The sequence below is a fragment of the Aphidius gifuensis genome, linkage group LG1 (assembly GCF_014905175.1).
Source record: "Aphidius gifuensis isolate YNYX2018 linkage group LG1, ASM1490517v1, whole genome shotgun sequence".
Lineage (NCBI taxonomy): Eukaryota > Metazoa > Arthropoda > Insecta > Hymenoptera > Braconidae > Aphidius > Aphidius gifuensis.
This window is the reverse complement of record NC_057788.1, coordinates 22921139-22943436: the sequence shown is the minus strand read 5'-3', so window position 1 is coordinate 22943436 and position 22298 is coordinate 22921139. Positions and strand designations below refer to the sequence as shown.

Here is a 22298-nt window from a genome sequence, read left to right as displayed (position 1 = left end):
GATACTTTTGCCCTTCACACCATATAAAATTACTGTGAATTCAGGAATCATTATTGGATAAATTTTCACAGTTAACTGAACTGTAAATATTTATCTATCAATGTTAAATATAATTTAAATTATATTTCAGTTTAATTTCAAAGTATATAAAAATAAAAAAAAAAAATAAATACTAACAAGCATCAATATTTATTTATTTTTTTTTATTATAAATATGATTTTTTTCTTTGCCCTAGTTAATAAACTTTATCACAAACTTATCGTTTAGTTGAAGTAAAAACTATAATTGCCAAGCTTCAAGAATATTATATAAAATGAAAGAATATTTTTCATCAAATACAACAATTGTTAAATATATCATCTGAATGTCATATATATATGTGTGTTTTTTTAACACCTGAGAAAATTTTACAAAACTTTTCAATGAACTATATAGTTACGTGTATGTTTATATAAACGTGTATTGAGCCAAGAAGAAATAGGCTACACTAGACTACACGTACCAGCAATGACGTCATAGAAATATAAATGTATATATTCTAGAAAAATTGGTAGAGAAAAAAAGTCAATGTTGAAAGAAAATTTTACTCTAAAATTCAATGTCTTTATAAACTTATAAAAATCATATATTAATATTTATTCAAGTACTATTTTATTAAAAAAATATTAATTATAAAAAATTTATTATTAAAAATATGTTATTATCCACAGTCAATATTATAACAAGATATTAAAAAATTTTTATATTTTTTAAATTTAAATAAAAATGAAAAAAAGTTATTCAAATAATATTTTCAAATAAATTATATTTTTCATATTTTTTAAAATAAAATTAAAAAATGATTTAAAAAAAAATAAAATAAATATTCATAATTTTAATGACATTATATGAAGAATTTTTTAATATATTTTAAAATGTAAATTAAAATTGTATTTAATTTATTTTAAAAGCGTAATAATTTTTTTTTTAAGGGAAAATAGCAGTTATTGGTCAGACCGAGAGGTTATTTCAAACACTTTGTGATGACATGTAAAGATTAAATATTCCCTCTTGTATTAATAAAAATAAAATGACGATAAAGTTGTTAAATTTATTTTTTAACTTTGATAACAGATATAAATATACGATATTAAAATTTGTTGAGTGACATTTTACGCTTGATGAGTAATTTAAATAAACGTATTTTAAAAAAATAAAAAAAATAACAATTATTAGTTTGAAAATAGAGATGAAAAGTTCATGGACAATATTTTATTTATAAATACAACCTAATCTCAGAGTAAATTTGTATTTTATTTATTATTAAAATAAAAAATTAGATCAATTTACAAGAAGTGTATTTCATTTACCCATTAGTATGAGATATAAAAAAATAAAACACATCTATAAAGTCAGACAAAATTTGAATATAGAGAAATTAACACGGAATCTTTTATTGATAATATATATTCACAAAGCATGAAATTGGTTGTAAATATTGTCAAAATTTAAGGGTTGTTTTCATTACTATTTAGAGTAAATATTTTCAAATATATATTTACTAGGTGTGTTTCATTAAATTAGAGTAACAATATTGTGTACAATTTAATGCGTACTAAACTGTTCCACTCCCTAAATGCCATCAGGACATTCAATAGCTTAAACTGGAAAATTTATAGGTCATCATGCGTAACCTTTACGGTCAGTTCAAATAAAATAATAATAATAATAATAATAATAATAATATCCTTTTATCATTCCAGCAAAAAAATAAAAGTTTTTTTATAATTTCATATACTTTGTCATGACTTTTCCATTCATGACTCTTCGCTATGAACATTAAATATTATAAAAAAAAAAAATAGTAATAAGTATGAACAGAGTTAATAGAACGCAGACTGAATGTCATCAAGTAAAATAAATCGTATTACAAATGATAAATAAAAGTTGAATCAAAATATAAAAATATATTTTGAATGAAACCAACTTATGAATAGATGGTTAAATATATAAATGTCACTTTTTCACACCCAAAATATATATGTTGTTGTTTATAGAGTATTGTCATGTTTGTCAACATCAATAGACATCAAATGACAAGACATAAATTTGACACATATCACATCATGTATTTACTAGAGCATATAATAAACGGACAATGCACCCTATGGCTGTCAATCGATATGTTCGAAAATCAATTTTACACATTAACATATTGTCATCTCACTTCGAGAGAACTGCAGCCTATAACTTTACTATTTAGTTTTTAAAAATAAACAAGAGTTTATCATTCAAGAGTTTTTTGTTTTTAAATGTATACGAGGGTTAATAATAACATATAAGGAAGCTTATGTATATATTTAGATAAAAATATATAGTCTTATGTATAATTTATAATTATTTGTGTGAAAAAAAAAAAAAATAACGGTTAGTTATAAAAAAAAAACCATAGTAAAAGTAATTATTTGTGAATATACTGATCGGTGAGGTACAAGTTAAACTTTTTCGCCTCAGAACACATATCCCTCGATAGCTCAGTTGGTAGAGCGGTGGACTGTAGTTGGCAAGTGAACAAGAGTTATCCATAGGTCGCTGGTTCAAATCCGGCTCGAGGGAAAGTTCAATATTTTTTGCTATTTTTTTTTTTTTTTTTCAAATATCATTTCAACCCTATCATATAATTATTATCTACGCTTTAGTAAGTAGACTCAATGACATTCAATTGTGCGTGTGGCGCCAATTTGTGGAATTTCTTTTTTTTTTATTATTATTACAAAACGTTCCTATAGTTACAGAATATTATGTTATACTGGTTCTATATTCATTTATATTTTTTTTTATAAATTTATTAATATTTAATATTTAATATAAAAAAAAAATGCTCCTATGAATTGCAGTGAAAGCTTTTGACATAAAACAATTATAGTTTATTTCGTGTACATATATAATAATCAAAGCAACCCATATGTTACTGTAAAAGGGGATCGTTCTGTGAAAACCTGTATGCAAAATTAGGGTGACTTCTGTATTACTCGAGACAGGTAGTCAGTTTTACTAGGAAATCTATTTTTAGAATGATGACGAAGGAGTAATAACAATGAGTGCATATACAAAAAAAGAAAATGCACATAAGGGTGCACCTTCCCATGGAAAAACTTTTTAATTCAATTATTCATAATAAGAATTAAGATTTTATGGTAAGTGGGAAGGGGCCAAGTGCCCTTCTCTTTTCTCCTGCTTTCTATGAGAAATGAATATTCTTATTATGGGTATTGGGAGATTGTGTGATTATGTATTTGTGTATGGTATGAAGCCAGGAGACAAGAAGATTCACTATAGAGAATCTTCTTCCATAGAAGTCTACATAGAACTCTATGGGTAGCAGCACATCAGATCATTGCAGGGGCTAACTGAATGGTTTCTCTGATAATCTGTGTATGGGATGGGAGTTTTAAAACAATATTATAATGATTAAATACTTTCAAGTCGATACAGTAACAACCTATATACATTTTCAGTAAGAGACTCTTAGTTGGAAGCCAGCACCAGCGAAATGGGTACCAAACGCGTAGTGTGTTCGATCATTTAGTTATCTACTTACTTCGTAGATCAAAATATAAGATTGTCAATTGTTTTTTTTTTTTGTTTAATTGATGCTATTTATGAGGAAAGCTCAATTTTTAGCGTTCATCTCATGACCGTGTGGCCTAATGGATAAGGCGTCTGACTTCGAATCAGAAGATTCCAGGTTCGAGTCCTGGCACGGTCGTAATTACCCTTACTTTTTGCAATTTCTCATGATTTTTTTATACCATAACCAGGGATAGTTACTCTAATATTATAGACCCAAAATTTCTTAAGGTTTCAAAATTTTTTTGACAAGTTTATCAAAGGTAAAATAAATATTTCCATCAAATTATCATTAATGTTAACTTGTATATTTATGTTAGCTACATCAAGTTTATTTTGAATACCAATGCTGCCATCTATTGCTTACGCAAGCTTACTAAAAAGCATTTTAAGAATCAAGAGACTTTAAAAGATAAAACACAATACAAAACAAATCATAAAATGTTCAGAATTTAATTATAAAAAAAAAAAGCCCAACAACTGTTATATCTTGTATTATTCTAAAAAACATTCTACTAATGTAGGTCGTTAAGTCCCTATCAAGGTTTTTTTTTAATGAACCTTGAAGGTAATTTTGTTAAATTATTATACTCGATTAAAATACAAATTTGTTTGATTTAATATAAACTAATTATTTTAAATTTTAAGCTATATTGAATATAGAGATATACTGACTAGCTTCAACAGAGATTACCCTTTACATGTGTCGTCATTGTTATCTACCCTTATAACAGTATAAAAAAAAATTCAGAAACCCTCTGATAGATGTCACCTTGAGTCTCGTCACCATAGAATGGCTATAAGCAAACTTATGTAGCGACTAGAGCTCTATGTCCAAATGATCGATAACTTATGTAATTTTATTCGGCACGGTGATACCTCATAATAAATTTGTTATTAAAAATTGAGTATTATAAATATTTCTATTATCCCAACAAGTAATGAAAATAAATAAAGCCTGTCGTCTAAATAAAGTCAAAAAATAAATTTATAAGAGATACTAAATATTCTCCCATTTATAAACCAAAAAAGGGTCAATATATTTTTGGTGTCAAATTCTCATGGGAAATGGTATCTATATGTACACAGAGATCGCAATGTGTTAAATGTCCAAAGAGGAATGAAAAGGAATGAGGAACATGATTGGAAGGTTGTCCATCATTGAGGGGTGATTAAACTTCCGGCTGATTTGAGTAACCCTTTGCTTTAGACCAGGTCTCACTTGATGAAATATATTTCCTTGTAAACATTGCTATTTAATAGTATTACAATTGTAATAAAATATTTAAAAATATTTTATATATAATACTTTATCCAAGTACAAACGAGATAATAACAGTAAAAATATAAATATTTTTTTTTTTAATAATAATTATTTGCAGCTGTTGACAGAAAATATATTATATAGGTATATTTTAAAAGTCAAGGGTTTATATTATTGCATATATTTGGTTCTATGTAAAATTTGTAAAATTATTTTATATTTTAAAGGTTGTTTTATGATAAAATATTGTAATAAAGCAGTTTAACTGTTGCATTGTATTGTCAAACAAATTTTCAGAAGGCAAAATTAAATAAAGGTATTCGCAAAATTGTCTATCCATCACTGTCATATTTTCCCAAATTTTTCAATAAGGCGACTGGGACACAAAGGAACAATACATGGTCAAGGAAGGACAGTCCACTAATCCTTTTAGTGATATTGAAATTCTAACTTTCTTTTTACCTTTTTAAGTTAGTTGTCTTTTGCACATTGCCAAGAACATACCCTTTTAACATTTTAAATAAAATAAAATATTCTTTATTAGTTAATTATTTGATTTTTTTTTCCACACAGTTTCCAACATTAACGCTTTAAAAAACTTGTATATATATATAAAATGTCGTTTGGTGATATTATTCACTCGAGGCAAAAATAAAGCTTTTAAAAAAAAAAAAAATACCATGTTTAAATAAAAGTTTATATAAACAAAATATAAAATATAAAAATACAACAGACATAGACAAAGAAGTGAGTTTATTTAAAAAGTTTTAAGCAAAAAATTAAAACAAGGCGGATTTTAATTCAAACTAATGAGGCCTAAGATATTCAACAAAGCCATCTGTTTCACATGACTCTAGTTCATTAATTATAAATGATGTTCTGACATATTGTTAATTGGCTGCATCATCATTAATCAAGTCTATAAAAATTACATGAAAGTTTATTGTATACTAAAAAAAGTCTTGAAAAAAAAAAAAAAAAACCAACTTAATCCTAAGTATGATAAAATTGTTCTTTATCATTTCAATTTAAGGTGATTTTTCTTTGACTATTTTTTTTTTTAACTTCAATTTATGTTGCTTCATTACATACATTGCTAGCTCGGATATTGCTACATAGTACCTTATGGTGTTTTACTTCCGCGCACACGTTTTTCCATTACCGAAGAATCACGATTATTCTCGAAACAACTCCGGAAATTTTGACTACAGTAGCGTCAGTTAAGTACAAAGCGTCGTACTGTCAACACCACGAGCTTTTGCATCAAAAGAAAAAAAAAAAAAAAAAGCTCTCTAATAGAAAATAAAACTACATATCTTAATAATATTTAATATAAATTAAAAATAAGAAAAAATTATGTCTACTTGTACGGAAACTTCACTGTCAACATCAGGAACAATACCAAAAAAATTATCATCATGTAATAATTTAAATATAATTGATGATAATACAACATTAAATAATAAAAAATTATCTTGGCAACAGAGATTATTTGGTAAACAACTTATAAATTGTAAATGTAATGAAACAAATACATTTGTTGATATAAAAAGTATTATTGATGATAATACTGGCAATACAATGTGTGATGTTATTGGTATTTATTTTAGTTTTATAAATATCGGTGCTACATGTGATGATTTTACAAAACAATTGGCTGAACTTTATGATAATGTTAATAAAAAAAATAGTGATAATGAAAATGATATAAATAAAATTAAAAAATTTGAAGTTGTACATGTTGTACTATGGAGTAATGTTACTGAAATACTTGATTTTGATGAAAGTTTTAAAAATCATATTAATGATTTACCATGGCTTGCTGTACCAAATCAGGATTATGACAGAAAAGTAAGTTTATAAATTTAATTATTATTAATTATATTTAAAAATATATATATATTTTTTTTTTTTTTTTTTTTCAATAACAAGTATATTTATTATTTTTATTTGATCATTCAAATCGTCATTTACAATATACTTGTGATTTATTATTTTAACTATTATAATTTTTTATTATTTATATAAAAATTACCATTCGTTTGAAAATAAAATGTAAAACATCATATACAAAAAAAAAAAAAAATACAAAAGAGATAATAAAAATAAATAAAAAATACAAAAAAAAATTATCACAAAGAGAAATAAAACCAATTATCAATTTAATATTCACTCTCAATTATATTTTTTATTCAATTTTTTTATTCTCGCCTTGTAAAGCCTTGTAAATCATGAAAAACCATCAAATCAAAAAAATATATAAATATATTATTAGAATCAATGGCTGATTGAATTAATTTTACTTTGATCAAAATATTATATCAAAGGTAAAAAAAAAAAAAATACACGTCAATAAAATAGGATTAAAAAATAATAATACAGAGGAAAAAAAAAAATCATTTGAACACGGGTAAAATAAATAAAAGTTCAATATAGATAAAAATCGTTTTAAACAAAATAAAATTCATTTATTTTTATATATATAGATGCTCTGTCCCACGTGAATTATAGCCATCATCATACTCCCCTTTTTTTTTTTTTATTATTATTTCAACTTGGTATATTTATATATGTGTACTTAAATATATATGTACTATATATGTACAAGTTTTGTATATACCAACAACTTGATATAAACCACGAATTTTCCAACTGATTATTTGTATACATATACAACTTCCATAGTCTCGTTGATGATAAATTTATTTTTATATTATTTTAAATTAATTACTGTAACCCAAGTTCATCATGGATACAAATAAATTTTAATTTTAATTAAAATACAACTGATTAACAAATTGACAAATTCAATTTATACCTGTGTTGATTTAATTTCAACAGTCGTATTCAAAAATTTAATATTGTAAATTCAATTTATAATCAGTGGGAAAAAATAATGGTTTTATATACTGTATGATTGAATTTTAATTTTTTAGTATATGATACTGAAAAAAATGTAAAAGATCAAAAAATTTAAATAAAAAAAAAAGAGTAGCCATGGTTGAAAAGAGTCGAATGAATTGTACATCGAGTTTGAGGTAAATCAAGGGTTCTTTTCTAAACGTCAATCTCGCTTTTAAAAAAATATATTATTTTTTTTTTTTTTCATCAAAACTTCAAAGTATATATCATGGCTAGTATGTGCTTGACCTAAGTAGCAAATTTTTCATTAAAAAAAATCAAAAAAACACAAGCTCTTTTTTTTTTTTTTTTTTATATATAATTATGATAAAAAAACTTGTTGAAAAAAATAAATTCTACTGATTTGAAAAAAAAAAAAAGAGCTACATTGATAATTTTTTTTTTTGACACTCAGTTTAATCTTAAGAAAGTTTGAAGAAAAAAAAAAAAATATTACAAAGCTTTTATTATAAAAACTTCAAAGGGTGCCAGACAGTATAGTCTCATTACACTTTGGTACATCTAAGAAATTTTGATGATGGAATTTTAAATGTTTTATTGAGCTTGCATGATTTTTCAATTTAAAAAATAAAATTATATTCAGAATATTATGAGAATAACGAGACAGAAGTCAGGAATTACAAATAAAAAAAAAAATTGAATTTAAAATTTATAAGAAACAATGTACAATGAAATTAATCGTTAAAAGTTTAAAAATATTTTTAAAAAATATTTGAAATTGGTTAACCAAGAAAATAATTGAAAAGATAATATTGGTCAACCACAAAACAAATACTAAAGCTTCTCTTTCATCAACAAAAATAAATAAAGCTTTTAAATTGTCAAAAGAAAACTTTGTCAACACCGAGAACAATGAAATTAGTTGTTACTTTACATCAAGTAATCAGCTCAATACGTGTCAGACAGTTACAAATAAATTAAAACTGATTATACTAAAAACAAAAAAAAAATAAAATAAATATACTTATATAAAGTATATATAGAATGATATATAAAAAGCAAGTTATTAAAAAAAGCAGATAAAAATAATTGAAACAAAAAAAAAAATAATAATAATACTATTAAAAAATTAAAAAAGCAAATGCTTAATAAAGCTCTGTTACTGTAATATTAAAGTTAGTGAAGTATATAAATTCATCATCCGTATCAAAATTATCAACTAAAACTATAACCACCAAGCCCAAAACTAAATCCATATGGTAGAAGCTATTCAAGTGTAAAAGTTGGATGAAATAATAGTACATATATATACATACAAGGATAAGAAGTGGAAGTATTATTTCATTCACTGTATGAATTGACGACCTAGATCCCATACGAATGACTTTAATCTACCTCATTTCTATAAAAACTAAACTAGAAAAAAAAAAAACAGTAGAAGATAATAAGTAAAAGCTTAGAAAAAAGACCATCTAAAAAAAAAAAGAAAAAAAAATTGCCCCTACTAAACGGTATCTAGTTCTACCAAATAAAAAAATCTCAATTTTTTTCATCATAGTTTTTTGTTTGTTTATTTGTAAATAAAAAATAACAGCGTAAAAAAATTTATGAAATAATAAAAAAATTCAGTCAAGATTATATACAGACTGTTGGATATAAAGCTAATCTTAAAAGTGGATGCAAACATCAGCCAAAGAAAGCACACATTCGTATATAAAAAATACCATAAAAAAAAAAAAAGTATAATGCTTATTCCATTGTGAAGACAGTAAAAAACAAATAATTTTTTTTTTCTTTTATTTTTAGCAAAGTGCATGAAGGGCAAGTATGAAGAGTCTTGGGGTATAGGTCTCGGGTGGGTGTTGACGATGAGGTCTCAACCAAGAAAATAAGTTGTAAAAGAAAAAAAAAAAAATGGAAAAATAAGGGAAAAAAAGGGCACCAAGGGAAAGATAGAAAAAAACAGTAAACGAGAAAGAAAAATACGAAAAAACGAAAAAGAGTATCGACCTTTAGTTGATGTTGAGGGAATGAAAAGGGGAAAATAAATGCTGAGTGAGAAAAAGAGAAAAAAAAAAAAGAAGTCTAGAGAAGACTTCACACTCAACAACTTTGCCAACTTTTTCTATATTACTTTTTTTTTATTGTAGAGCTTGAAAATGGATTTTTAGTTTGCAATCAATTCAACTTTATGAAAAAAAAAAAAAAAAAAGTGTCAACTAAATAAAAAAAATTTTTATTGTAAAATTGTCCATAAACAATATGGTTTTATAAACTTTTAAAGTATATATTTTATTTTTTCTCTAATAGAAAAGTTAAGTTGTCAATTTTTTTCCCTATACTTTTACTATATACCCATATCTCCTCCCCTACCAGCACAACGGGGAAAAAATAAAAAAAAAAAGTTGGAGGGAAAAAAATATAACCATAAGAACGAAAATATAAAAAATACATATAAAAAAAAATAGTACCAAATAAGATTTGATAAAAAATTCAGAAAAAAAAGCAAATAAAATTACGGCAAAGATAAGATTTAGCTATTTATATATGTCCCCCCCAAAGCATGAAAGTTCATTCATAAAGATTATTTTATTTAATTTATCTCTATAATTATTTATAATTTTTTGTTATTAAATTTTTCTGTTTAATGCGTTTTTTTTTTTTCTTTGTTTTATTATCAAATTTTTCATCAAAAGCTCATTATATTTATTTTTCACATGAAATAAGAAAAAGTGTTAAATTAAAAAAAAATAAAACGATATATAATGTAATACTTTTTAATATTTTTTTTATTTTAATATTTTCTTTTGAAATCAGTTTATTGAAAAGTTTTTAATCTACAAAAAATAAAAAAAGAGTTTACTTTATTTTTATTTCATACACCGAGGTTGAAGAAAAAATAAATCCAATGGTTTTTCACTATTGAATAGTATATTTTTTATTTTTTAAAAGTTTCATTTTATGAAAAATAACAAAAAATTAATTATACCAAAATTTTCATAGAAATATTAATTTAAAATTTTAAAAAATGTACATCTATGTATGTGTACACAAGAATATAATTTTATTAAATATAATTTACATGTGATTATAGTGTCTATGTCATGATAATATAACAAGTCTGTTTTATGCAAACGTCCAATATACACCAGACACGCACAACCCCTCGTCAAGAGCCAGAAAGTGTTATACAAGAATAAAAAAAATAGAAAAAAAAATATAAAGTCTGAAATACTGGCATTGTAAAACAATGCAAGGGAATAGTTTTTCCAACTTTATATGCCACTGCGTGATTTCTTATCATTCAAAAAAAAAAAAAAAAAAAAAAATTAATATAAAATAGAATTCATAGAATTAATATACTATTATATTATTTTCGTTAATTATTGATATTAGCCAACATTGATGTATGTGATTGATGTATACGCCTTTGACATGGTCTATTTTTTTTTTATCCTTAATAAAGTCAATATATAGTCAGACATCATAATACTGATAATAATAATTATTATGATCATAATGGATCCAATAAATTTTGACGAAACATCAAAGTCTATTAATCAAATATATTTTGTTGTTTGTATAAAAACGAAAAAAATATCTAACCCTCTAATAGCACTCTATAGAACATGTCAATATAATAAAGCAACTTTACCACAATGTCATTATTAAATATTTAAATATTCAAACTACACACCAACGTAATCAAAATATTCGTTGCTACATCACCTTCATATACATAACTAAAGGCTTATAAATTATTAAGAAGAATAGAAGATGATGTGAGCCGTTCTTCTTGCTAGCTATATATATTCTCTTATTTTGTATACTCATATTACTATAATATAGATTTACAATAGATTCATTTTCTTCATAGTTATATTATATGCTTACTATTCTCTTGAGAATTTCACCCTTCGAAATATCATGCACTTGGATTATTTATGAAATAATCCAAGCTTAAATCAATGTTGTTTTTTTTTTTTCTTCTTCTTCTTTATTTATTCTATTTTTTTTTAAATTTTATCTACTACATATATATAGTTTGTCTTTGTCTACTAAACTCTGTGATTTAGATGCCTCCGGGGTATCATGAATTCAACCTGATCACTCAACTTATAAGAGGGTTCAAAAGAAAAAATAAATAGTCTAAAGAAAAGTCAATTTAGAGTAAAAACAATTTTATAATAAAATATTTAATTAAATTTTAAATTAGATTTATATAATTTAATTTATATTTTATTATTTTTTTGTATGTGTGTTAAAAGATTAAACTATATGTATTATGAATATCAAAAGTAAATTGGTTTAATGTAAATATACATGTATGTGTATATTCAGTTAAACTTTTGATTTTTGGAAAATCGAATTGGGTTATGTGTATATGTGTGCAGTATATTGAGAAATATTTTGTACGACCCCACAGTGACTTGGTAATGGTGGTATATATAACATTGGCTTAATACCCTTAGGACATATTGAGGATACCCATGACATGTCCATCGCATCAGCAAACTACTTTATACATACACCAATATGTCTTCAGGCTTATTCACCGTAATCCACTAAATTTCAAATTGCATTTTTATCAATTTCTTTGTTCTTATACTAACAGAAGATTCAAGTTTGATTTTTCAATATATAATTCTACCAATTTCAAGCGAGGAAAAAAAAAATTCTGTATCACAGATAAACCCTCCTTTCAATTATTATTACCTTACCATTAATTAAAAAATTATTAAAATAAAAAAAATTGCTAGACTCTTCTATCAGTAAGATATAATAATTATATATTTTATAACATTTAAATATATAAACTGGATAAAAATTTTATCCAGTGTATACATAGATGCACAGGTCGCAGACATCAGACGGAATTTAAAGCGTTCAACCAACCCTATATGTACGATTTCATCCCCTCGGGCAAGCAACACAATCCCCTCTCATTTTTCTCCTTTTTCTCTACTCGCCCATCATACCAGTTTCACGCGGCCCAACATTGTGTTATCATCCGGGGGTTGGCTTGTATTTATATACAAGCAACTACTACATATATATATATAGTCAATATTCTATTGTTATAATACTACATACATACATGTATATATATTAAAGTGTGACTATTGTGTATGTGTATTGGTGTATACAGACACCCTTCTGTATCGGGGGTGTAAAACGTAAAACAGGAAACGAGAAGGGAAATGAAATACTAGGATGCCAAGAATAGTGGATTGTTGAATCGGAGTTAAATGCCCTAAGTTTTACTATTTTTTTTTCACACAATTTATTTAGATTATTTATCATCAATTTGTTATTATATAGTATTATTTTTTTTTTCTCTTTTTATCTAATTTTAAATTGATGAGAAAAAACCTTGTTTTTATTATTTTTTTTTCCGTTGAAATTTTAAATCGAAAAATAATTTTAAAAAAAAATATACACATTCAAATGAAAATGTTTGAAAATATGTAAAGTTGAGAATTGTAATCAAAAGTTGAAATGACTGTTTTCATTGACTCTGAGTCTACTAATCTTGAATCTTCATCTTCTTCAAATTTATTTTCCTCTTCTACTCTAAGTACACTTGCACTCTGACTTTTTCAAATAAAAAAATACTCTTTCTTCAAAATACATTGCTTTTCTGTTTGTTTTTATATGTATATCTATTTTTTTTTTTTTATATTACTTTTCTTTGAGGCTTTTCACACTTTGGTTTATACGACTCTTGTGCTCTGGGCATTTTTTATATTTTTTTTCTATCTCTTTTTCTTGTATTTTCACAAAATGTGTTATCACAGCAGATATTTCCACGTGCAATGAATAAAATTTTTTCACAAAAAAAAAACAGATCTATGTATACGCGCATATATACAAGTTCAATAAAAATCTTACTGCTATTATTCTTGATCTTTTATTTATTTATTTTTTGTCGTTGCAAAAAAATCCTGATTTATTATTATATATTTTACTTTTTTTTTTCATTGAGAATGGGAAACTTTTGTTGACACGAGAGGGCAATAAATATGTCTTTGCACCCTCATCGAATTTTTTTTTTTTTTTTTTGTTCGACAAATACAACGACCTCAAATACACACAAACCAACATAGGTAACATAACTTTTTTTTTTGCTCACGGTTATTGCCAATTTACCACTTAAAAAAAAAAAAAAAAAAAAAAAAAAAAATTACACACCGAAACCCCTGAAATTTATTTTTTTCGCCTCAGTTGTTGGAAACCTTTGGGTTTAAAAATATATATAAAAAAAAATAAAATCTATATCGCAAAATTCTACACTCATTCGTGCGAATACTTTTACGTTCCAAAGGTAGCTTGAATCACGCGTGATAGAATAATATAATAATAATATAATATATAAAAAAAATAAAATAAAATACATTGAGAATAGAAATCCTAAAAATTTTCTTCGCCAAGAAAAATAAGAAAATAAAAAAAATCAGTTACAATATTTTTGTCTGGACAGATACATAAGAAGATTGAAAAAAAAAAAAAAAAAAAGAAAAAAAGCAATCCAGTAGTCCTGGAGTGCTTTCACGATAAAGTATCTCAATACTAGTTTTATATAAATGTAAAAATTTTTGGAATTCATCTGTCCAGAAAATAGAAATATCTGACTTATTTTATTTGTATATAGAATTTCATATGACAGCATGGAAAATGCTTTTTTAAAAAAAAACCAATATGTTTTCAAGTAAAAAAAAAAAAAAAAAAAAAACAATATCATAAGTTGAAGTTTGAACTACACCGATCAATCAAAAGATAAAAAATATTTCATAACAAGAATAAAAAAAATAATAATTCAGTATTTTCAGTATTACAACGACTATTGATTTTATTTTCCTTGTCTTTTGTCTGTCCCTTTTTTTTTTTTTTTTAAATATTAATGCAAAAAAAAAGTTGCTCCATTCAACTTGGATGCACTTGGTATATAAGTCGATAATATTGCTCGAGAGAGTATGAACAAGAGGACTTTATATACAGTCATTAATAATGAGTAAATATTTCTGATAGTCTGTTTGAATCATTTACACCCTCAATGCAAAAAAAATTAAATTAAATTAAAAAAATTGTATCATAATAATAATATTAAAATTAAAAATTTTATTATAAATATTATCTGTTATTAATGTTAATAATTTAAAGTTCATTTTTATCACGTAGATAAAAATTGATGAGGATAAAAAATTGCATGTTGATATATTAAAACATATATTAAAACTTTTTTCGAAAAACAAATATTATATTAATTATAATTTATTCATCTTTTATTTACCTTATAATTAACTGTAAATACAAATTTAATTAAAATTTGTATGCTAAGAATCATGATGATTATGATGATGATAATGATGATAATACTTTGATGTAGTTTTCAAAGCCTGAGAATAAATAGATCCTCATTTAGCTAGACTCATTCTAAGTTGATGGTTGTGGTCAGAGCTTTTGTGCTTACTCGTTTTCATCCAATATATTCAAGTGATGTTGAAAATCCTTTTGGTCTTTGATACAACAACAAATGTACTTAATCTTTTAAGCTCAAAGTAATTCTATATCATTTTGTATGATGTATCAAAATTGAATTTCATTTATTTTCAGACAAGACTGACCAGAAGATATCGTATCAAATCAGGTGTACCAACATTAATATTACTGGAAGGTGCTGGAGGATCAATCATAACTCGTGGTGGTGTTGAACGTGCACTTGCTGATCCAGGTGGTTTAAATTTTCCATGGAGGCCATCACATCCAAAATCAACACTTGAAGATGGTCCATTATTATCATGTGGTGCAAGGGAAAGTAATGAACCAATGTTACATGAAGAACTACGTCATTGTATTAAAGGCGTTTATTTTAGTGCACACTGGGTGAATAAATTTTTCTACATTTTAAATAAAACAATATATAGAATATATGTAGAGTAATTTCAAGTAAAAAAAAAAAATATTGATGGTCTATTTATGTATTTGTGAGAAAAGAATTTAAATCCCAAGTTATTTATACCGAATAAGGGAAGAGAGAGATTGATCTTTATCCCACTCGGTTGGATTTCGAAAGGATTTTTATTCAAATCCTACACTCCACAAGACTTACAACTAAATCGATACGTTCATATTTTTTTTTTCATTTTAGTCTCAAGAGTTAATATTAAAAAAACAATTAAAAATATAAAATATTATAATATATATTTTATATTTACAGTGTCCACCATGTAAGGCATTTACACCACAACTTATTGATACTTATCAACGTATTCGTGAACGTGGACATAATTTTGAAGTTATATTTGTCAGTTCAGACAGGTAAATATTTATTTATTTAAATTACCAAAAATATAATTTAAATTGATCTGATGATTAATTTATTATACAATTATAATTATGATAATTTTATTGATTCAATGTACACCTGAAAAATATTGAATATAATTTTTATTTATAAAAATATGTATATTAACAATTAAAATCATCAAACCACTTTAAATAAATAAAAACAAAATTAAGTTAAAAAAATAAAACATTACAAGGTTGCAAGTTTGATAATAACATAATAATAAAAGAATAACAAAAATAAATAAAAAATAAAGAGGATGGAGGGTTGGAGGGTTAATGTCATACATTATTGTATAATTCGTCTCGATTGAATTAGTTTTTAGCCCTCTGGTTTTGTATATAACATATTACGTAGAAAAGCTTGGTAAGATATACCAAGCTGAACAAAGACTACACATTATTTTCAAGTAATAGCTTGGTGAAGATGGGTTGGCTGGTTGGTTGGTTGGGTTGAAGGGAGATTATATTCAGGACCCATGGTAACACCAAACCATATACAGTATCAACGAATGGCACGCGGGGAATTGCTGATTATACCAAGAGGGGTCTTAATTTTTTTTTTTATGAGACAGGTCGAGGGATGAAAATGGCAAAATAAAAATAAAAAAAAAAAAAAAAAAAGAACAAAGTCTCTGGTATATTTTTTGGACCCCCTCAAATATATACATTGGTACTTCTCTCGCACTTTTTATACCGAAAAAAATGAGAGAGTTTTTATAGCCACGAAAAAAAGTCAGTAAATTTTAAGGGGAAAAAAAAAAAAGTAACAAGAGAAAAAAAAAAGTTTTTCTCTTCTTTTTTTTTATATATATACTTTTTTTTCATTTGCTATTTTCACGTAGTGTTTTGGCATTAATGTTTGTTGAGCACGTGTAGTTTTCAAATGAGTAGTTCAAGTGTCTTTACAAAAAACCAAACGGCCCAAAGCCATTTTTATTTTTTTCAACTCTTTTCTTTTACGTTTTTTCCTCATGTATATTATATTTGAAAGACCTTTACTTTAATATTTTTTTTTTGTTTATATATATGAAAAACTGCCCTGTAGCAATGACATAAAATATTTTTCAATTTTCTTTTTAAATTCATATTTTTTTTATTAATATAAAAATTATACTGAATAAAGTGGGTAAAATGAAAACGAAAAAAAAAAAAAAACATAAAGAGGTTGAAATAATAAAAAATATTTGCAAGTAAATTTGATGACATTGAGTATGAAAAAAGGTAGAATAACAAAAATAATAATAAAAAAATATATATGTATATATTTATACAGATAAATATCATCAAGGGGGAAAAATATAATTGAGTACCTAGCTGGGACATAGACGTATATTGATGCGAGGGAGAGACTTGAAAGTACCTTGGAGGCACCGATGGCTTCTATGGAAGCTTTATGGAAAATCGATGCAATATCATTTGGCTATCAAACTCAATGAGGGTCTCAGTAAATGGCACAGAAGCCTCATGAGTTTTTTGTTTTTTTTTTTTGCTTTTTCACCTTTTATTTTTATTATACTTGTATATTATAAAATTTTATAGTTTTTCGTTTTTTTTTATTATATTTTCTATTTATTTTTTTTTTTACTTGACAACTTGCTTATCTGATATCTGTCGTGACTTGGAATAATTTTACCATTGAATGCGCGTTAAATACGTGAAAAAGACGTGCGTGGGTTTTTCGATTATATATTTTTTATCAACTTTATGCCTTAATAACAGAGTTAAATGACGTGAATAAATTTGTTATTAATTGAATGTTCCTATTGCTACAGCAGCTTGTGTATTTTGAAATTGAATTCTTCTTTTTTTTTTTTGTTATTTTAGGAGTGAGGAATCGTATAATGTTCATACAGAAAGCATGCCTTGGCTCAGAATACCCTTCAATCAAGAGGAAAGAAGAAAAAAACTAGCAACTGCTCTTGATGTTCAAGCTATTCCAACTCTTGTTATTTTAGATCCGAGGGATAATATTATTACACTAGAGGGACGAGCTGAACTTTTAGAAGATCCTGAAGGACTGGTATATTTATTGATTAATTATTTCTTAATTAAAAATAAAAAAAAAACTCTATAACTAATCAATTAATTAAATAGAATTTTCCCTGGACATCAAGACTGGTTAATATACTAACAGAAAAATATGCAACATCTTTACACGATGCACCAGCAATAATAATATTTGTTGGTATGTATATTTTATAATAAATTTTTAAATAATTATATAATTAAGTTTTTTTAAAAATTTTTTTTCTATATTTATTTATATAGAAGGGGAAGATTGTGAAATTCAGTTTGGTGAAAGTGTACTTTTACCATCAGCCGAGGCTTATCGACGAGACAGACCAGATTATGATCCAAATTACGACGACCCTGAGGGTACACTTCAATTTTTCATTGCTCCAGATGTAAGCAAAAATGAAAAAAATAAAAATAAAATAATAACGAAATACATTAATTGTATTTAGTATTATTATTACGCTTTAAAAGATAAATAATATAACGAATTATTATGTTTTCTTTTTAAAAGGGTGAAACGTCGGAAATATTACGCGAATTTGTTGGACTTGATGATGCTGTACCATTATTAACTGCAATTGATATACCACGAGGTGTTTATGCAGTTATGGAAGATGGTGCTGAAATAACAGTTGATTCAGTACAACAATTTGTCGATCGTTCACGTTGTGACAAATTATCATGGAATAAAATTGCTGCTCATAAATCCAAAAATGAAACTAATGTACATAATTAAATGTGTAATATATAATATTATTAATTAATTTTTTTTTTTTGTTTTTAAATTTTTTGTATAAACGAGATGTTTGTAGACTCAATATTTATTCAAACGAATAATTTTAAATCAATAAAATAAGTAGACAAAAACCTCATTATTGTCATGTAAATTCATTATTTGTCAATTCATTATTTATTATTATTATGATTGTTTTTTTTTGTTGTTGTTTAAAAAGTTATTATTATTATTTAGCATGTTCATCTTAAAATTAATTCGTTTGAAAAGCTATCTATTGATTCAATTAAAAAAAAAAAAAAAACTAATACACACAACTTAATTACTTAATTACTAGTATCACTCTTAAACGATAAAATTATTTACAAAACGCAACACTAACTTTTTTTACAATTTAATTTGTTTTTTTTTTTTCTTCTTTTTCATTTCAAGTTATTTGCAAAATAGCAATGATTTAATAAATACGTTAAAAACTATTTGAATTATTGTCAAGTTTTTTTAAAACCTTATTTAATTAAAAAAAAAAAATGTAAATGTCGATCCAAACCCGATGAAAAAAAAATAAAAAAATAATCGGTAATTAATTTAAAAAAACAAAATTAATTTTGACTGATTGAATCAATCATTATTATTTTTTTTCTGTTCCTAAATAAATTATAATTATCAATAACTAAAAAATTAAATTTATCTAAATGTTATTTACAACATTCTACAGAATAAAAAATATTATATATTTAATTTATTTAAACTGTAGAAATTCAATGATAATTTAAATTAAAAAAAAAAATGATAAGAATTTTTTTACCGATCAAATTAAAACAACAATTGATGTTGATCGTGAAATATTTTTTGATTCTTTCACATCTAGCTCATTGATTTAATGATGATTTAATTATAAATATTATTATTTTATTTTTTTCACACTAATAAAATAATGGTGACTCACGTTAGTAGAGCTGCCAGAGCGTCAAGGAATTTTGGACGTTCTGATATTTTCAGTCTTATAATTGTCGTATCAAAATAATCCATTTCAATTTGTGAGTTTGTATTTCTTGCTGCTTGTTCAAATGCTCTACCAAATAAACTAAAAGAAAAAAAACAAACATTAGATATAGAGATAATAAAAATAGATTATTTAAATGATTTTTAATATTTAATATTTACCTTCTTGGTTGATCTTCACCAACTGGAGGTATACCAACAAGAATACAAGTATTATCATCAGGATCAAAAACAGCTGATGCAATAAGTGGCAAAGCAATAACATTTCTTTGTCTACTTTTTTTTTGTTCAACATATGCTCTTAATGTAAATTGTGCAAGCATTGTTAATGCATGTGGATGTGCAAATAATTTACTATCCAATGTACGATCATTTATAATAATATATAAAAATGATCCAGCATTTGTAACTTGTTTCATTTCTAATAAAGCTTGTGATGTTTTAAATATATTTGTTAGCATAAGTTTTGCTTTATGTATACCTCTTTCAAGTGTATCTTTTTTCATACGTGATAAACAATCTAATGCATCAAGAAAACAATTTTGTGGTGTTCTATCTTTTGTTGTTGATTCCATAAGTGCTAACATTCCATAAACAACATCTGATGATGAATATTTAAATCTATATCCATATTGTAATGTAAAACTTGTACCAATAATATTTTCAACATTATATTTTGTTGCTAAATTTGTAACCATTTGTTGAAATTCTTGTCTTAAATTTAAATCCATTGCTGTAAATCTTTGTCTTGCTTGATCAAGTGGTAATCCCATTTCAACAAGAAATTCTTTTAATCTTTTTTCACCACGTAATGAATATAAACGTAATGATACTGCTGTTATCATTGAATGTCTTATACTTGCATCAACAGTCCAATGACGATATAATGGTAATTGTAAATCTTTATCATATGTTATTTTAACAGTACTTTGACTTTGATTTTCAATATCAATACCTTGTTGATGTGTTAATCTTGATACATGTCCTTGTAAATTACCTTCTTCAAATACACTCATTCCTGATTCAATTTTTCCAATTATTGATTGTTCAGTTGAGCCAATAATTGCCCACCAAACCATATCTAAACTATCCTTTGACATTTTCCATGCCATTTCAAATACAAGTACAGCACTTGATTTACCATAATAACTATATTGCATATAATTAAATAATATTGTTTCACGTTTACGTTCCCATTCTCTTCGTTCACGTCTTTTTATCATATCTTCTTCATTAAGTCTTCGTCTTTTACTTTGACGTGATTCAATAATTTCTTCATCATCAGAATTAACAACTTCATTATCATCATCCACATCATCATTATTATCATCATCATCATTCATTTCTTCATCATCTGATTCATCTCTAAATATTTCATGATATTCAGGTGTTTCTTCATCTTCATCTGGTTTATTTAATATTCTAATTTGATCCTCTGAATAAATATTACAAACATCAAATGGCCGATGACTATCAACCACAAAAAATACTAAATCTTCTTGTGGCTTTAAAAGATCAACAATGTCAATAATACCACCACAATTTATCATTATGACATATTTTAGCTATAAATAAAATAAAAAAAATGATTAATTTTATCTTTAAAACCTTGGAGAGGTCATGAGAGTTAATTGTTTGGAGTTAATTTTAATTTTTTTTTTTTTTTATTTACCTCTTCACAGTTGTCTTCGTATGCTTGCACCATGTCCTGAATACCTTGGACTGGTACAAGTGTATAAAGCATATTATCATTTTTAAATAGATGCTGAAGTATTTTACATGCACAAATTGCATCAATATCAAAATTCACCAAAAGTAAACAACGCTGCAACAAGTAACATGTGTTATTTTTTTAATATTTTTTATAAATAATAAAAATTAATAATGTTTGGCATTTATTTTAATATTATTCACAATTAATGATTATTTAAATAAATGAAAACAAGATAATAATTACGAGTGAATGAGTGCTATTTGTTTAACGAAAGAGTTTTATTAAAAAAATTCACTTTTTTTTTTTTTCTTTTGTTGACCTTAACCTTAATCAAAGATTAACAGCCAGGTGCCTAGTCAATGTTTTTGTCAATAATAATTTATATTTTATACTTACATTTCCTTGAATAATATCATAAAAATCTGTTTTAAGATTTTCCACAAACATTTTGTTCCTTTATTTACGTCATTTGTATTAATTTTTCTTTTATTTTTTCTCTTCAACACTCAGATAAAACACTTCTTTTTTTTTTTACAACAAAAAAAAATTAAAATAAACTGGCTTGGATATAATAATAATAATATCCATAAATGTTTACCCGCTAAAATATCACATGACCCTGACTATCACGCACTCTATCGACAACTTTTTATGAAACGGTTTTTTTTTTCTGATGATTCACGAAATTAAATTAATTATTATATGTTTAAAATATTGTTTAAAATAATAATTAATAATTATTTTAAAG

At 24.8% G+C, this 22298-nt stretch overlaps 3 protein-coding genes and 2 non-coding genes across 5 annotated transcripts in view; 3 read left to right on the top strand and 2 right to left on the bottom strand.

The window, feature by feature from the left end:
• The window catches only part of LOC122854172 (sestrin homolog), a 56091-nt gene that overhangs the window by 30370 nt on the left and 3423 nt on the right, over window positions 1–22298 (bottom strand). The gene's annotated exons all lie outside the window — the stretch shown is intronic.
• Window positions 2504–2596, top strand: Trnay-gua. The gene is made up of 2 exons: window positions 2504–2540; window positions 2561–2596. It is a non-coding gene; the product is annotated as a tRNA-Tyr (tRNA).
• Trnar-ucg lies at window positions 3677–3749 on the top strand. Its single transcript has one exon. It is a non-coding gene; the product is annotated as a tRNA-Arg (tRNA).
• Window positions 6098–19308, top strand: LOC122853839 (nucleoredoxin-like). The gene is made up of 7 exons (XM_044154258.1): window positions 6098–6725; window positions 15351–15620; window positions 15955–16055; window positions 17910–18105; window positions 18180–18270; window positions 18354–18490; window positions 18613–19308. The coding sequence occupies exons 1-7, from the start codon at window positions 6231–6233 to the stop codon at window positions 18835–18837; spliced, it is 1515 nt and encodes a 504-aa protein (XP_044010193.1). The 5' UTR covers window positions 6098–6230; the 3' UTR covers window positions 18838–19308.
• Window positions 18989–22109, bottom strand: LOC122853755 (cell division control protein 45 homolog). The gene is made up of 4 exons (XM_044154177.1): window positions 21947–22109; window positions 21509–21661; window positions 19999–21401; window positions 18989–19918 (listed from the first exon to the last, which is right to left on the bottom strand). Exons 1-4 carry the CDS (start codon window positions 21995–21997, stop codon window positions 19777–19779), a joined length of 1749 nt encoding a protein of 582 aa, XP_044010112.1. The 5' UTR covers window positions 21998–22109; the 3' UTR covers window positions 18989–19776.

Bases quoted from the DNA above. Each gene is read 5' to 3' on its own strand.
- LOC122853839 (XM_044154258.1), top strand. From the start codon at position 6,231: ATGTCTACTTGTACGGAAACTTCACTGTCAACATCAGGAACAATACCA. The intron at 15,621-15,954 runs GTGAATAAATTT...TTATATTTACAG, and splicing joins TTTATTTTAGTGCACACTGG to TGTCCACCATGTAAGGCATT. The intron at 18,106-18,179 runs GTATATTTATTG...TTAATTAAATAG, and splicing joins TAGAAGATCCTGAAGGACTG to AATTTTCCCTGGACATCAAG.
- LOC122853755 (XM_044154177.1), bottom strand. From the start codon at position 21,997: ATGTTTGTGGAAAATCTTAAAACAGATTTTTATGATATTATTCAAGGA. The intron at 21,662-21,946 runs GTAAGTATAAAA...TACTTGTTGCAG, and splicing joins ATGATATTATTCAAGGAAAT to CGTTGTTTACTTTTGGTGAA. The intron at 21,402-21,508 runs GTAAATAAAAAA...TTTTATTTATAG, and splicing joins ACGAAGACAACTGTGAAGAG to CTAAAATATGTCATAATGAT.